Source organism: Anabas testudineus, chromosome 16, assembly GCF_900324465.2.
Source record: "Anabas testudineus chromosome 16, fAnaTes1.2, whole genome shotgun sequence".
Lineage (NCBI taxonomy): Eukaryota > Metazoa > Chordata > Actinopteri > Anabantiformes > Anabantidae > Anabas > Anabas testudineus.
In genome coordinates this window covers 22,326,904-22,345,462 of record NC_046625.1, presented here as the reverse complement: position 1 = coordinate 22,345,462, position 18,559 = coordinate 22,326,904, and the positions used below count along the sequence as shown (strand labels likewise).

The 18,559-nt window shown below is 42.5% G+C and overlaps 1 protein-coding gene across 1 annotated transcript in view; it reads right to left on the bottom strand.

Moving 5' to 3' along the window:
• adgrb1a (adhesion G protein-coupled receptor B1a) overlaps nt 1-18,559 on the bottom strand; it is a 63,008-nt gene that overhangs the window by 14,367 nt on the left and 30,082 nt on the right. Inside the window, exons 17-24 of the mRNA XM_026370866.1 lie at nt 16,038-16,164; nt 7,082-7,185; nt 6,486-6,588; nt 6,247-6,397; nt 6,085-6,154; nt 5,724-5,790; nt 4,298-4,383; nt 2,710-2,769 (exon numbers count right to left, since the gene is read on the bottom strand). Of these exons, the coding sequence (XP_026226651.1) occupies nt 2,710-2,769; nt 4,298-4,383; nt 5,724-5,790; nt 6,085-6,154; nt 6,247-6,397; nt 6,486-6,588; nt 7,082-7,185; nt 16,038-16,164 (768 nt within the window). The remainder of the gene's footprint in view (nt 1-2,709; nt 2,770-4,297; nt 4,384-5,723; nt 5,791-6,084; nt 6,155-6,246; nt 6,398-6,485; nt 6,589-7,081; nt 7,186-16,037; nt 16,165-18,559) is intronic.

The window sequence follows — 18,559 nt, the reverse complement described above, 5'->3', positions numbered from 1 at the left end:
ATGTTTCCATTTTATACATCTCATGTACGCAGGTATGACCTATAGATAATTTTCTTCTTAACATCCAAAGCAAAGCATCAGTGCTCCGTTTGTAACTGTATGTGTATCCCATGTTGTGGCTTGACAAAGACTATATTCACAAGCAATAAACGAATCCCTTACTATATGACCTCTTTCTAAACAACAATTAAAGCCAAAAAGCTGAAGGAACCGATTTTTGTAGCCTCAGGATGCCTGGATTAAAAACCACATAATGGGAGAAATTCAATTTGAAGTGCAAGGCCAAGTACACTGCATTAAGCAGTAATATTAAAAAGCATTGAACAACTTTTGAAGTACAATGCCATTTTCCTGAACTGAGAGGCAATAGGTCAGTTGGGTGAAATGCATAAGGATAAAGACATAATGAAGAAACATAGCCTAATCCTTCTTGTTGTACTACTACTACTTCTCTAAAGTTCAGCATCAACTGAAATGACAAGTAGTAGCCTATTTGTTAAAAAAGTAAAACAAACCAACAACATTTTTGGCCTACTATTACAATATTTAAATTGGCTTGATGAATGAAACCATATAAGAGTTTATTAAGAAAGAAACAATCTCTAGTAGTGGTTGGAATAAGGCCTTTCCTGTCTGTTTCAATTAACTCTGCAAATTAGCCTCTAATTTTTTTGGGATGTGGGAAAGGAGAATGGGGAAGTAGTTGCTGCAGTGAGGCATGCCCTCGAGGTGTGAGCTGACCTGCCTGGTGCAGATGCTACTGCACACTTAATTAGATGTTCCACAAATTAATTAGCTTCATTAAACATGCTTTGCATTTGAACCTTGAGAAACACGTTCAATGAGCTAAGTGTGGGGAGGAGGGTGGCTGAGGTCATCGCAAGGGGCGTTAAACCTTCATTTTATTTTTGTCCACCACAGAGTGGACTACAAACACAGTCAAATAACTGCAAACAAAAAGATATCATCTCAAACCAGTGAGATCACAGTCAGGCAACCAACAAGACCGAGCAACCATAACTTGTCGCATCCTCAATTTCAATTTGCTTTCTCAACTTGACCATCACCTGAGGTAAAGCCTGAGAGATAGTGTGACCAACTGTGTGTGGAGGAAAAGATACGATTTAAGTGAGGACTTAGCCAAGTTCTTTGACAGTAAAGTTACCCCTTTCCATCCGTATGCAACGCATGGCAGATGCCAGGTGACTGCAATAATAACCGATGCCAAGATTTAGAGCCTGGAGCAGTGACTCAATATGTAAAACCTAATTGTCTACATAGAGGAGGATGCAGGGTATTTGTGGCCCCATCGCAACAAGACTAACCACCATATTCCTCCACAGGTGTGACCTCTGTTTACTTAGACGGGATGACTATTTCCTGTTTAAGCAGAATCACAAAAGTCTTATTTTGATTTTGGGGGACACAACTAGTAGATGCCAATGCATGCATCCATACACAATCTGAATGGAGGGCAGACTACAACAGCTGCTCTACTGTGCTGAAAAAAAAAATCCAACTGAAGTTTGGCATCTGAACAGTATGCCTCCTGGAAGCCTCCCTGTGGAGGTGTTCCAAACAAGCCAGGCTGGCAGGGGACCAAGAGAGGTACTCAGAATGGACTGAAGGATTTAGATCCTGTGCGGTCTGTAAATGTCTTAATATCCTCTTGGAACAGGACAAGGTTGACGAAAACGAGACAGAGGCTACCTGATGTTGTAAGTGGCGGAAAATGCTTGATTCACCTTTCCACACAGTTTTCACCTGTCCACTTATTTCCACTTGACCAGGGTAGTCGCACCTACTGGCGCGCTAACCATGCTGCTACAGCAGCGATGTGGCAGCCGCGAGTAAAGAGAACAATATAAGTGATATTGTCTTGGCTTTATCAGAGTTTAAGAACTAACAGCGTATAGATGATTGAAGGGTCTGACACATGGGACATGTTCACATACAAATGTCAAAATACTTTTTTTTCTTTTAAGTGTGGGCGTATCAGGAGAGATGGTAACCATTTTCTTTATCATGGACGTATTACAGAGAACCTTTACCAGAAGCAATGTGTTGGATACCTTCCAATTACCACCACATGTTGCCCCTTAGGGAACATATATCAGGTAATCCAAATGTCAAGAATGGATTTCTACATGAAAACTTTAAGTTGAAATTTAAGCAGAAAAAGATTTGTGCATTATCTCTCTCTGTGTGTCTTATAATTATTATTAAGAGCAACAGTATCTAAGTTTCTGACATTCAAATTAAGACAGAGAGAAAGGCAAGTAGCAATCTCACAAGTCCTTTCTGTTAAACTATCTACGCTTCTATGTTACTCTAACAAGAAACACACATACACACACACACATGCAACCATGACCATCATACTAACCCTGTACACACTCATTCACCCCCATTTGTAGCGAACAGAAAATATTAATACTACTGCTGCAACTAGCATTTGTTATTTCTTAGAAAAAGTGAGTTTTGCTAAAAGCATTACAGAAATGGTCAGACCCTGAAGCAGTAATGTGTTATGTTCTATCCTGCTAAAAGGAGGTGGCATAGATAGCAAGGTCAATAGTGAAAAAGTGAGGCAAATAGGCAGGAAGTAATAGGAAGCCAATCAGAGGTGCTTGCTAAAGGATTCAGTGGGTCTGGTAGGGCTGGTAGCCATACATTAAGAAGAGGGTGGAATTGGCGGGTAGTTTTTACCCAATCACTGATGACATGGTAGGGGGCTTCTGACACTGATGTGTTCCTGTTTGGAGAGCCCTGAGTGAGAGAGAGGGGATTCTGTGCAAACTTAAACATAACATTTCAGGCAGCAAAAACAAGTACAGTCGAACAGAGAGATCATTGGATAAAGCAAACATTTTTTTTAGAGAGAGAGCGAGAGAGAAAGAAAGTAACATTTGAATGCACTAACAATGCCAATGGAGACAAAACAGCCTGCAGGGTAAAGGGGAGCAGGGCGCAAGAAAGTGCTGTTCTAACAACAGGCAAATGACATTTTTAGCCTCAAGTCACTATTAGCTGGTGACAATTTTCCTTCCAGTAATTTCTTTTTTTACTTTCTTTCCAGAAAATGTTTCTTTTTATGTACATGGGTACAAAAAAAAAAAGATTTTCATAGCAGATTGGTTTACAGCCAACATTCACCTGCTGCCTAACTGGCAGGAGACTGCAATACCACACCATTTCTTTCAGGCGTTGAACCCACACAGTGGTGGCCCCACATTGTCAACTGGCTCAAGGCTCAGGCTCTTTTCTGTTATCCTCTACCAGGTCTACCTCTAGCCTCTGTTTTCTAATTCCATCAGTGATTCCTCTTTACCCATCACATCAGTCTTTGAATTTTCCCGGAAGGTCAAATCATGCTTTCCACACCCCTGTGTCCACTATTATATTCATGATGTAAAAATTATGTAAGTATGTGCATACATTTGCAGACAACCCTGTGCGAACTGTCTACACTGACTGCACCAGACAGCAACAAGATGCTGAGTTCATGCACCGTTTTGTAGGGAACACATTTCACAACTGGTGTGAACACCAGACCTTAAAGAAAAACTATAGTCAAATTACAACTTGGCTTTTAATTATTTAGCTTCCTGTATTTGTGCTATTAATTACAACAGCAGCACATTTAACCAAAGTGCCCCATCAGAATTATTTCAGCTAAATCCACCCTAAGTCCAGCAGTTACTTTGTCTGGTACCAACAGAATTGATAGCCTGAGTTGGTAAATTCAAACCAAAAGACATTTAATAAACCATAGATTCGTTGAATTTATTCGAGCGAGGTCTTGCCCTGCTTCCCTTTATTAGAAACAACCAAAGAGGAGAAAAAAAAAGAGACACAGATGGATCTACAGAATTCTACATCAATAGCAACACCTGCGAACAAAGAGCAGCTGGAGGAAAATGTGACACATTTGAAACTTAAAAGAAAGCAATGAGATGAGTCAACATCTTGCTCAGTCTGTGCAGGACCAATAACCAGACAGCCTTCCCCGCATCTTGCTTGTTCTATTACATCCTCTCTGTCCTGTATTTAGCCCCGAGTCACACATCACACTTTTAGCTATATTAAAAAATGGACTCTTTTGGTTTCTTATTTGTATTTCGGCTCTCATTCAAATGAGGTGTCATCTTCAGCCAAATTTGCCTGGAAGTCTAGAACGTTGGTACAAGGCAACGTCACACGGAGATGCAATAACCTTGCTAGTCCCTCCCCCTCTCTAAGCCATCAGGCTGGTTATAGGTCACTGTGTAAAATGGATGTGTGGTTTAAGGCATACCCCGCCCTCTCCTTTAGTTTCATATCAGTAATGCCGTCTTTGGACACCAGTTTGTTAAAAACGAGAATCCCAATAACCATGTTAACCTGCCAAAGAGAAGAGGCACAGGATTAAAGCAGAGCAAAGACAGCATCATCGCTTCAGAACATGCAGCACTGCTCTGACAACTGATGGTGATAATGATGGTGATGGTCATCGTGACAAGACACTGATGGCAGCACACATGCATATACACACGCTAGCTGTACTTACTGCAGGCTCTGCACTGTAAAGACAAAAACTACCATCTTTAATGTTAGTGATCAGCCGTCCAATGAAGTATGAGAAGACAAAACAGGTGAAAGAATAGATTCCTAACATGCATATATTGTTTTTTTTTTTTCAATGTGTGTCTAAGATAGATAGCGAGAGATGAAAAGTGGGGGGCTGGGGGTAGTATGCGCTCTAGTGTATTAATTCCTGGGATTTTTGAGCTCTATAAAAATGTTTTGAAATGTTTTTGAAAAAAACATTAAAACCCCTTCAGCAAACTGTGAGGCTGCTCTAATTGTAATAACTGTATCATCCAATATAATAAAAACATCAACTGTATATGTAAAACTGGAAGGAATATGTGCAAGCATATGAGCAGTTTTTGGTCTGTTCTGTGATTTGCCAGTCAACAAATTATGTTGTTGCTGTCAGTTTGGGACTGTGACAATGTTCCCATTGAAGCTGAATACATGTCACTTACAAACATGAATTTGAATGATCAACGACAAGACTGGATCTTACAAAAGAATCTGAATTGAGTAATTATGCAATGTAAACACAGCCTTAGCTACTAGTCGTGTAATTTGCAAATGTATGGTTTAGTTCATATATAATTTTTGTTTTGTTTTGCTTCTTTGGTGCAGGGTTGTATCAAATCCCCAACAAGACTTTCTCTACTCTCTTTACTGTCCCTGAATGCCATCCCAGAGCTGCTGATGACAGACAGATCACACTAGCTCCTCTATATAGAGACATTGTTACTTTCTTAATGTAAAGCCTGCAGACAAAACAAGTTATGGGTCCCCTAGCGACAAGAAAAATCACATTTTCAGGATATTGTGTTGAATTTGCAAACGTCAGGGAGCTGCTATTAATATACAGGTAGTGGGATGCCGGTGGCAGGGGTTGTTGTTGTTGGTCATAGTGATGGTGATGGCAACTGTCCAAACGCACCCTAAGCACTAGTAGAGTTATGTTTTAGGTGTCTTTATGTAGTATTATAACAGCAAATTACCAACTTTTTTCATATATACACTATACAGTATTTTATGTGAAAACACAGTTTAATATAATGAATACTATTAATAATGTTAACATTAGTAGAGTTAGAAATCTATGCATAGATAGAAGCAAGCCAACACAACAGATTTAAAGAGACTTAAAGAGGAAATACCAAGACAACAGCTGCAGCAGGTCCAACAAATGCATAGAGAAGACCTCCTTCCAGAGACAGCCAGCAGCTACAAGAGAGGAGCAGGAAAATACAGACATAGAGAGATATGATTAGAAATGAAGATGATGAGGGAAAGTGACAGGGTTGGGAGGGAGGGATGTGAAGGATTATGAAGGTGAGGGACAGAATCAGGTGAAAGGTAGAAGAGCACATGCATTGACAATGATGCCAAAAAAAACAGATGGGACAAGGAGAAAGAGAGGTTAATTATACTACACACGTAAATCCCAAACCTGCATTAATACGGCAGTTAAAGAAAAAGGTGTGCACAATGCTAGATGAAAAAGAAAAGCATACTTACTAGCTAGGTGTTCCATATCCCTTTGCCTTGGTGAATCCCACAGAGATTGCCACAACTAGTGCAGGGAGACCTGGGAGCAAGATAAAACCAAACATGAACACGGGGGATTTGGGAGCAGCTCTTCGAACGACATTGTAACAGCACAGCAGACGGAAGGCCCACCCCAGCCGAGACACAGGAAACGCTTGCGTATGATGCGATTCCTGAGGCGGCCCGTCACCGCCATGTATGACTGCCACGCCTCTGTCAGAACCCAGCAGAATGAGGACAGGAAGAAGAAGTGAAGGAACGCAGCGATCAGGGTGCATAAGACCTGAAACAACAGAGAAAACGTAGAGAGAAGACAAGTCAAGCAAATGCATCACTGAGAGCAATCATCCGAGGTTCTGATTGGTCCTTACTTTATTCCGTGTCTGTGTCTGTCCAATGAGAATAAGGGCGTTGGAAGAGATGATAGAAAGGCAGAAGTTAATGAGGATGACTGAGCGCTCGGACCGAATGTACCTGCAGGAAAGTGGGAGAAAAAAAAAAAAATTAAATTCTTACTAGCACAACAGACCTGTAGCCAACATGAGGGCTTGAATTTAAGCCTTTGTACAGATGAAACAAGAACAAGAGGTTTGGCACATAAGTGACTGATTTCACACAAGAAAGCTGACAAGTGTGTAACTCTATAACTATTTTATCATTACCAAACAGCGGTGGGCAAAAGAAGAGCACAAACAGGAGCCTACTGATCTAAATGCGTTCCAGAGGTGAACAGCAATGACCTGTGTACTTCAACTTGTAGTATTACACAGGGGAAACAAAAGTTTCACATGAAAGGATGTGTTAGAAAGTATTAGTTCTGAAACTTCTCATCAAGTACATGCCAGCAGAAAACATTTCACTTTTAACTCTCAGCCACACCGCCTCCTTTTGCCTGTTAGTTAGGCTTTTGCCTTGCATTAATCACAGCCCACTGCCTTTGTTTCCAGTGCAAGCTCTATTATCTCACCTCCAGACTGAAACATAGATGATGATGAGCAGCAACAATGTCAGCGAAGACACGCCACAACCCACAATCAGCGTCACGGACGGGAGCTGTGTCTTATCCATGTTCTATAAAAGGAAAAAAAACAAAAAAAAACAAGAGAAGCCAGGATAAGTGTGTGAAAAAGAGTTAACTTTGTAAACATCATGATGCAAATTTAATCAGGGAGCTGATCAAATCTATTATCAGCTCCTGCTTCCCTGAGCTCTAACTACTTACACACAAGCGTTACATAGTACGATGACTGGAACTACTGTAGTGCAAAGCATCACTGTAAACTAAGAGAGAGAGAAACGTTGGCATGCTTTTGCGGATCTGTGGTGTGTACAGACTTTGACAGGAGCTGACAGAATATACAAAAGCCGAAAATTCCCCAGTTGGCGCGATTTGCTGAGAGCTCACCTCCTAACTGGGTCATTCATGGTTCAAATGCACTGGACTACATTTTCCGTACCATCACTTCAAACTTACTGATGCTTTTCTGTACATAGGGATTTTTTTGTACACTTCCCATAACATGGCAGCTCAAGTGTTTTACACTTATTTAAGGTCTAAACAAATGTGTGTGGTTTGCTGAAATTAAAGAAAATATGTATTTATATTTATTGAGCAGCACTAGGTGACAGTGAAGAGGAAAAACTTCCTTTAACGGAAGAAACTTCCAGCAGAACCAGGCTCAGGGTGGGTGGCCAACTGCCACGACTGGTTGGGGTGAGTGGACAGAGGAGAGAGAAAAAAACAGCAGGCAACAACAAGCAGCAAAAACACTGGGCAGGTGCTAGGACCAGTAACTGCACTCTGGAGATATACAGCTCCAAGGACGAGGACACCTGCAGGAAAAGTAGGCAGTCATCCTGTACTGTCCACCAATTTGACAAAAACAAATCAACAAGTTAATTTGTTTCACTCCAGGGCTACACTTTAAATCAACTTGCCCATGCTGAAACCGATTCAGAAGGTTAATCATGAAGTTCGATATCCAATTTCCATCTGTGATTATGTTCAATCTGTAACTAAATATCTTAATTATATCAAGAAAAACACAGCAAAGATGCAGGGTTTCTTGCAGCTTTATACTGGGGAGGTGACCTGCAATACTTCAAACATATAGCTACTCAACTTAAGTGTTTAGTAATTAGATTTCTTTATGAAATGCAACTTTAGACTTCAAATATAATGAGCAGTGACGGACTTTTGCTAATTTCCTGGGGGAACACTTCAGGTGTGAATGCAAATTTTAGCTTTGTTTGTGTTCTCCCAGAACCACACATGCTATACTAATGCACAGCAGAGCGCCTCTGTACAGTCAGGTCCTCGTCCCAGTATTTTTTAATCATTTAGGCTCTGTATGAGAGCACAACGGGTTTGAAATGAAACAATCAACATGTACTCAGAGTTTAGACTTGAGGCATCCCACTGGTTGTCTCTTGTGGTAAACCCTCTCTATTTACTCTTATGAAGTCTTTGATTGTTGACTTTGGCACAGATACACCTACCCCCTAGAGGGTGTTCTTGATCTTAACAACTATTGTTTTCCTTACCAGGGAAAGAATTCTTCTGTCATCTATCACAGTTGCTTTCCATTGTCTTCTGGGTTGTTGAGTATTCCTGGGCTCCCCAGAGCATTCTGTAATATTAACTAATGTGCAATGGCCACCATATCCAAACGAACAGGTATTTCACCTGTTGGAGGTTGAGCTAAAGGTGAATTCCCCTCCAAAATGAGCAGGAACAAGCTACAGCAAAGAATAGGTAGACCATCACCAAAGAAGAAACCGGGCATCTGCTCTGGAATTCATTCATCCAAATTGTGAACCTAACTCTTACTTTAAAGCTGACAGTCTACACAGCATGTCTTGATTGTTTCATTTCAAGTCAGTTACGGCGCAAAGAGGTCAGAGAACATGTTCTCAACCCACAGCATTAGACAATGGTGCTTCCCACTTGGCGTCTCACAGTTTGATTGACTTTATGGACACAAAATGTCAGCGTTAAGTTAATAAATAAAATAAGAAATCCTCACAAATTACAACACACAATGTCTCACACTATCAAGTGACATCCCTGTGCTTCTCATAATGACGCTTTGCATTTGGAGTGACGCTTCTACCATGAGAACGGGCTCAGTCAGACGTGTGAACTGTCGCACCTGTAATCAAACCCAGTAGCGATGTCAGGGTGCGCAGCTATGCTTTGGAGTTCAGTTATATGTCACTGCTCTGGAGGTTGTCGACTTCATTTATTATAGATTAGCTCTGTGGACAACAACACAGCCTGTATATAAAATGGCCATTTGACAATTCATCTTAGACAACTGATGATCTGGCTCACAGACAGATGATTGGAGTCGGTAAGTTTAAGCACATAGCCCCAGTTGGCCGTCTGAACAGAAGAGTGTTTATAGAGTTGTAAAGGTTAGCAGGATGACTCCACACACCCACACACCAGAGGAAAACCAGCAATGCCTTAAGGAGCTGTGAACTCAACTAAATGATTTCACCAGTGTAATTTTCAGAAGAAATGCTTTCAGCTCTGAAAGGAAGAAAAAAAACATATGTGAGGAACACACACACACACACACACACACACACACACAGAGGTTGACAGACTGGCTTGTTTTTTTGGGCCTCTGTTGCAGAGCAAGGTGACTTCAAGGTGATACATGAATAAACCACCATACACAAGATCAGCAGAAACACACACACACACACACACACACACGCCCCCACACTGAAGCATGCCAGGTCAACTTCACATAATAAACATGGAGACGATGAAGGACTGTACATGACTGCGGTGCTCTCTTGAAACTGACCGCTGAACACCATCCCTGTGTTACAGCAGACATGGCTTTCGTTTCCATGGCAATGCTGTAGCATGGCAGCAGCAGCTGCAGCAGGGTGGGTGTTGTTTAAGCCTGTGTGCTTATGCTTGTGCTGCTTGTGAGATTTGTCAATACTGATCTGTAAATATGAGCATAATAATAGAAAAAATAAACAACTTTTATTTAAGTAAGTTCATTTTTTCAAATTAAACAGACATTTCAAGGGTAGACTTATCTATCTATACTAGCCCTGTCGTGGCCTCGGGTCTCACTTCCTGGTCTGCCCATCTTTGGTTTGATTGCTACTCTCTGTTATATCTGCTGTATCTGTTGGTATCTACCTGTTTTTGGGTATTGACCTGCTTGTTGGATGTTGCTCGTACTATTGTGCTTGGATCCTCTCCAGTCTTCCTAATGTTTTCTCCCTCATCTTCACACTCCTATACTACCCCCCTGCTGCTTTCCAGATTCTGGATTCCACTCTCCAGCATTCACCGCTCCTACAGTCACCCACTCCCTGGACTTGATCACCCAGCCTCCCCGGCTTCATCTCCGTTCACTTCCTCATTCTCAGAGTGAGTGTGCTCATTCTTTTTGGCAGTTTCCCTGTATCCTACCAGTTCTAATTCTGCCTCTCCTAGACCCTGAATCCGTCTGCCTCTTCAGTTCCCAGACCTCCCTCAACTCATCGAAGCCTCTTAAAATAAACCTGTTTTAACCAGTGATAATTGTCCTGTCCTCTTTGAGCCTGGTAGTGGTCATAACCTTCACAAGCCCCAGCTTTGCATTAAATAAAACAAAACTGAAGTAAAACATTTCAATTAAATAAGGGGAAATGTAATGCACAGGGAGGCCAACCAACATGACCTACGAGAGCATTTTTTCACCCGTACATCATCCAATGTCCTCTAAACTCCAGTACTTTCAAAACGCTGCTGCTTGGCTTTCCACTCACTTCTGCTGCTGTGACCACGTCACCCCTGACCTCATCAGAACCAATACAGAGTCCTTCGCAAAGCCCTCCATATCCCCCAACCCACCACTCTCTGACCCTCTCCGCAGCACTCCAACCTCTTTACCCAAACATCCAAGACCAAGCACCTGACCTTGAGTGACCTCTAACATACTTGTGACTGTACCAACGTGTCCACATTCAAACAAACCTCCTGCTTTTAATGACTGACTCCATGCCCCCTGCTTTGAATGTAGTTTTATTATTTTGTATTGTGTGTGTTCTATGAATAGAACAGGAAGTCTGAGTGTCAACATTAACCTCTCTATTGTAAATGGTTTTAATTTAACTCTTTGATCAGTTGCACCATCTCCTTCAAGTCAGCTCTAATCAAACATTGTGCCAAAATTAATTAAACTAGGAAAACTACTGCTTTCACAGGTGACAAAATCCAAAGTCTGTTTCTAAAAGCTCATTTGAACAAAATCTGAGATGTCATCAGATCATGTTGGCATCTTCCACTGTTGTATAGCTTTTAGTATATAATTCCCTCTGCTGTTGTGGTGGAAGGATAAAAATAAAATTAGAGAATTTATCCACTTCGTTTGTCAAACTATGGACAAACAGCAGCATGTGAGCTTGCTAACATGTACCACTAAACACAAACTTGCAGTTGCTGGGGATGTCATTTGTTTTACCATTATATGGTTATAATCCAGATCCTAATAATCCATATTTCTGAGCTACAGAAAAAACTGAGGACCACCAAATAAACAATCAATGCTCTTGGGACCTCAGATTCCCTAATTGTCCCCATATGTCACTCTGAATTTGAAAACTCAGGGCAATCCAATAGAAATCTAATAGCTGCTAGGATATTTCAGTCTGGACTAAAGTGGTGGACCATGTGACCAACAGATCAACACTGCCATTGTTAGAGTCTGTAAAAATGACAGTTTTCTTGATAAGAGAACAAACAATGTGTGAAGCCACTGTTCGTCCGTCATTTACCAGAGTAAAGATCCACATCTGATGCAGCTGTGTACAACACTCCATCCCTATGGCTTGTGTGTAGTGTTGTGGGCAGGTGAAGAGCGTTAAGGTGAAGTAAGTGGACAGTTTAATGAAATAAGCTTCGTGGTTGGTGGGGGTGTGAGGTGGGTGGTCATGAGGGCACCAGGACATGAGGGAGTTTCACCCCCCCTCCAACCCCCCACTAGCAGGAGATAAGTGGCTGAGTTTATAGCCTGTCTTGTCTCCAGGTTGGATGTGTGCGCCGGGGCCAAGTTAATTAAATCCCTCTGATTAATCTGCACTGCAGTGAGTTTCTTCTCTGAGAAGCGAAGGGCGGGGAGATGCGAGAGAAAGCAAAAAGATTACAAGTGCAGTGGAATGTAAAGGCGTCTGCTGAGACAGACAAACTTTTACTTCCCCCTCAGCCAGTGACAGAGCTCGGCTGGAAGTCTCACGCAGCGTCCAAATGAGAGAACTACCATCCAAAATAAAGTGACCAGACTGCATTATTCCACATGAGCAGAGACAGGGACGCTCCAGATACCACTGCTGAGGAACTGCATGGGATGTCATCTCGTCCAGAAATCTATCAGATGAAGCTGCTTCCAGTATTAAGAGGACACAAATTTGATGGCTTAAAAACGCTGCACTAGTATCAATTATAGAGAATAGAAAATGGACAGACCGGATGATAAGACTTCTTACCCAACACTAATCAAAGAAACTCCCTGTAATCTAATCTAGATTAAAGTTGGAATGATAAATGATAATCACACCTAAAATACGCATCTACAGTCCCATGTGTTGTTATCTGGGTCAAGCAGGTAAACTCCAGACCCGTCCACTGAAGGTTACTTGTTAGTGGAGCTGAAATAATTAGTCTGTGAATTGATTAGTCAACTGTAACTACTGGTAATTATTCAAGCACGAATGCCAAATATTCACTGGTTAAACAATCAGTGCTGTGAATGAATATATGAATGTGAGTGCAAATGATGTATTCATCAAGCTAATAAACTGATCTGTTCACAGTGAGTCATGGCTGAGATAAACCCACATCTGGAGGAGGGAACACAAACAGTTCACTTATTGGTATTCATAGGCAAATTATACTTTATTAATTATGCTTTTAAATTAGACTTTCTCCAAGTGCTGAGTTGGGTTAGTCATGACTGCACATTAGGTGTGGACAAAGCGAGCTTGGCTTAGCATTCGATGTGTTGCACACACCAGTCCAGCAGTGGGGCGACACTGGGCCGGGGGTTTCGGGCAGGGGGGCCCTGTCTTTGGCTGCAGTGCATTCTTTCCTCTGTTTTTCCTTCTAAAAGCCTGCAGCGAGGATGGCCTGAACAAAATAGGCACAAGAGATGGCAGCAAAAGAGTAAATGATGTAGTAAGCACACAGAGAGAGAGAGAGAGAGAGCTGAAATATAATGCAGCATCAGAGCATGAAAGATGGTATGATGAGATGACTGAGGGCTAGAGAAGGGAGAGATAGAAGGAAGGGAGAGGAGCAAGGAGGGAAGACGGGCAGGAAAAAAAAAGAGGTTGGGGTGTTTGTCATGCCGGGGCTGTAGGAGGCTAGCTGCAGACACAGGGGCTGGGCAATTTAGAAGCTACTGTGTGTTGCAGCAGGAATAATTAGCATGGTAGCCGTGGCTGTCTCACCACAATAATAGAAAGTGGGGGGAAGGGACGGCAGCGCGAGGAAAGAGAGAAGTAACCTTTCCTTCCATCTCTGGCAAAAGCAGCTGAGGGAAGCTAATTGCGGAGCGCCAATCTGCAAGAGCTGGGAACACAGGCTGTCGTCTGCACGGGTGGAACCAGGCTGCAGGGAGGAAGCCCTGCAAGCCGAGGGAGCCCCCCGTCACTGGCTCACTTATGGTTATTCCATTTCACAGATGTACCTGTGTCTGAGCCGTCTGCAGCCCGCTGGAGGCTCAGTGCAGCTAACGCACAGCGGGGTGTTAAGGCTAAATGCTAATGCTACCAATGCAAAATGCTCACAGGGCCAATGCTAACAGAGGTGCTGGGCAGAAAACCTGTCCTCTGTTTTTAAAGCTCACGTTTATTCCATTATATTAGTGGAGGGGTCTCTGTGCACATATGCATATCATGGTTTGCTGCAGTGTTTGCTGCTGTCAGTCACGCTGGTAGAGCTGCTCAGCATGTCAGCTTGCAGCTTGCAGCTTGTCAAGGTGTGTGTGACCCCCCCCCCCCCATTCTTCCACCGAGCCTCAGCTAAAGCCCTCGCTCAGGGATGAGGAAGAGCAACAGGGCTGCACATAAGGACTCTCCGATTGTTCGACTGTCTCATTTTACAATGACTAGATTAATCACGAATCCATTAAAATAACTACAGCAGCAACTGTAACTTTGCAAACTGTAAATTATCATTTATTTTATTATTATTATCTTCATGATTTTCTAACTTTTAATTGGTATTTTGGGACTTTGCTCATTAACTTCCTCAGCATTGTGTATGAAATGAAAGAGAAGAATTAACATGTACACTGAAGGCAGCGGGAAACAACTGTAGCTCAGCTAAACTAAAAAGGGACACACTTATGTAGTAACTGCAGCCGACACATAACAGAAACAGAACAAACAGAAATGTAAAAGCAGGAGATGCTGCGTTATGGAATTGTTTCTTGTAAAAAAAAAAAACAACAGTGAGGACCAGAGAATGTGTTCAGGGTCACAGTGAAGGTGTGAGGTGTGGATTATCACTGTCATCAGCCATTTTCACTGTGTTATGTTTCTGGACATGTCTAATAAACATAAACCTACTGAACAAACAAACTCAAGAAAAAAAAAACAACCACAGCTAAACACAAATTAGGGAAACAAGCTACCAGAAATGATGGTGGCCCCCTGTTCTCTTAATCTGTCCATGACTGGTACACACCATCAAAGGCTGACATTGCACATGCCATTAACCCACACAGGCCCTTCAGACCCCTGGTCGTCTGATTTCACCAAACCCCCACAGCTACTGTACGCTGAACTAAAACAATCACACACACACTCCACTCAAGAATGAAGAGTGTGTTTTCTTAGCATAAGGCACAACGTGGCCTAGCCTAGCCTTTTTCCTCCCTTCTGCAGGCCGTGCAGGCAGCAGGCGAGAGCGGCCCGCCGCCTACTGTGACTTTAAGAAAACCTTGGTGCCCAGGCTGTTACCAGGGCAACTAGTGAACAAACTGCTTCCGAGGCAATTTCCAGTCTAATAATATCTAATCGCAGTGAATGAAAAATACCCACAATGACACTGGCCTTCCCCCCACCCAAAAGAAACTGGGCCACGTTTGAGTCACTGGGACTTTAAAAGACACTTCCATTATCATTCACACACATGCACACACACACACACGCACGCACACACACACTGCTGGATCACTGTGTCCAGCTGCAGCCACAATACAAAGGAAGTGTGCTCTACTGTAGCTGCCAGCCTTAAAGAAAGATGAAAAAAAAAAGCGTCTTGCTCCTTTTTTTTTTTCCCTTTTATCCAAGTGCCATGCAGCATGTTCACCACAAGGCCTGGTAACCATGGAGACACCGATGAGCCTATGTTAAAAGATGCTAAATCTGAACATCAGTCGTCAAGTGTCACATAGAAGAAGAAAGATGAAGGTGGAGGTAGATGGATGTGGGGAGGGTGGAGGAGAGGGGAGGGAGGGAGGGGGGGTGCATGCAGATGACCACCAGTGATGTTAAATCCCAATCACCAGGTCATGTATGACCTGATGTGTGAAGGCACAGGTTAGCAGCCCGGTGCGTGCTCTCGCTGTGTGTGTGTGTGTGTGTGTGTGCCTCCATCCTCCTTGAAGGTGGATGATCACACGCTTTTGTCCTTCTGTGAGGAGCGTTCTGCTTTAGTGCAGCATGGCTTTGGCATGTCAGACACAGAGAGAGGGAAGGAAGAAGGAAGAAGGAGAAGGAGGGAGGGAGAAGAGGGAGAGAGGGAGGATCTGTTGATATGTAATGACAATGACGCCCTTTGGGGAAAAAGAAAAAAAAAAAAAACAGCTGATGCATTCACATAAAACCCCACAAACACACACACACACACACACACACACACACCTTTAACGTCAACGAAGTCAAGGGAGGTTGTCGGGACTTACCATTTCGGGGTTTAGCCGTGCTAAAATGGCGAAGGTGGACAGTCTGTCACACACGCATTTGGTTCTGAATGAGTCGACTAGCACGGCTTTGCAGCCCCTGGCAGACCAGGATCCCAGCAGAGAGGAGCTGCACGGGAGAAAAACACACACACACACACACACACACACACACACACATACACACATGCACAGAGTGAGACACACGCATACGCCAAGAAGCGATGCGGTGAATGTAGACACGGCCCCGGCAAAAAAAAATAAAAAGACAAAAGAAAAAGAAAGAAACCGAAATAAGGACGCGGCTCCGGTCCCAGCAGCGCGCAGCACCGGCTCTTTAATCCACCTCACATCTCTGCCGGCTGCAGGCGAAGGCGCAGAGAGCGGAGGGAGGTCGGTGCTGAGGAGGCTGCGAGGCGGCGTGCTGCGGGTCTGTGGCTGGATCCAGCACAGGCAGCCAGCGCGCACTGCAAGCACTGGGGTCAGCAGCAGCACTGCTACTATTACCATTATTATTATTAATATTATTATTATTATTATTATTATTATTCAATCTGCGACCTCACTATTTAAAAAAAAAAAACGGAATGATTACAATTAATGTGTAAATACCTGTTACCCATTATAATTTAGCAATATTTGTTTATAATATCTTAACTGTTCTTTTTAAATAATTGCACTCTTTGTATTCCTGTTTACAGTCTCACAGTCTGCTCCAGATGTAATGCATGTACTGTGGCAAATCTGCGTTTTGCATTGCCTGGTTTAATAATTAATGACATCTTATCTGGGAAAGGAAAGAAGTTTCACTAGTGGAAAGTTCTGCTGCTGCCACTCTCACTGTTTGCGTGTTTTCTGATTAGGTATTACTGTGAACACAATGATGATGAAGAGTTGAGACCGTTTAAAGAACAGGTCTGGTGATTTTCTTTTTTTGTCCCATAAAAATCCTAAATTCAGCAGTGTATTGTCTGGACTCCCTGTAACATCCGTCCATCCAGAACCTGATTTCAGCTCGGTCGTCTGTGCCACGGAGCTCCACTGTTGTTCAAGAACTATTAAAAACACATCAGTGAGTCACGCTGGGCGGCTGTTTTGTTCCTCACCAAACATGTGCCTGTAGTATTTTTATTAAGACAGAGCTCATAGGGCTGAGGACGTCCATCACTTTTTATTGTCCCTTTTACAACAACGGATCTCTGTGGCACAGATGAATAAGCTCCAGTAAAATCAGGCTCTGGATTCACAGATGTTACAGTGAATCGGTATTTTTCAGTTGAAAATAGCAAAAAAAAGGTTTGAATCAATACCATATAATACTACTTTTAAATTCACAGCTGTCACTCTCACATAACCTTCACGTAAATCTACAATATGCAACTAAAGCTAACGCTAGACTCAAGATCAATCCTCCCTATGATGGGTCTTTGGCAGCTCCACTCTACGGTGCACTGTATTTTAGATTGGATTTCTATTAAAACCTCTAAAAAAAGTAAGTGTATTTTTATTTTTTATTTTTTCGTGGTGGTGGAATTTTCTTCTGCTCTTTCTATATTATTAATAGTTCCAATTTACCACATGTTTGACTTTTAAGTCCACTTCCTAAAGTAAATCTGTCACTCGATATAGCACATATTTCAGCAACCAATTAAATGACAATTAGTTGAAAGCCACACAGCAATTTAGGAATAATAAAAACAATACATAAAAAGCACAGTCATCTGCCAACTTATTTTGGCATAACATAATGACGTGCAGTCAGTCATCAGTTATTGTCCTGCCGTGTTCAGAAAGTCAGTGATGTAAAATGTAAGGTTGACACATTGTTTGTAGCTGCAGTGTTTGGTAATTTGACATCTCTGGCAATTAGGCAGCAAAGCTCAATTCAACCGGACTGCTGACACAGGCCGGCCGTTAATGACTCTGCCTCAGCGCACAGAAAAATGAAGGAAGTAAGTCAAATTGATGAAAAAGCAGCCATGTGTTAGAAATTAAGAGGCAGCAACAGGCAACAGGACTCAGAGCTTGACTGACTTGGATGTGCATCGACTTGATTGAGCAGCGCGCGGGTTTTGACTCAAACTTGTACTTTGACCGTGGAATCCAAATTAATTTGTCAGGCGCTGACAATAGAGGGCCGTTGAAATGTCAGTCATCATGCGGGCTTTTTGAAAGAACCTCCAAAAAATCTATAGACTGAATTCCAGGCTGACACAGAATGATCAAATAAATTAGAAGCCAATTATTTATGCAAATCTAGCTGCTGTGTGGGTCGGACACTCAGAGCATTTTGCACGGATTATGTCATATTGTTGACATGATTGTTGCTCGAGTGTGGTAACCATATTTTTGTTCTCTGATATATGTAGCTAGCCACGTGTGCAAGACAACAGCCGTCTTTGAACCTCTATATAGCATGGTTCCATGTGTACTGTGCCGTTTAGTTGAGATCTGGTGAAGGCTCTGAAAGCCGTAGCACGTGATTTACATGTCACTAAACCCTAAGACCTGCAAACACTACATTT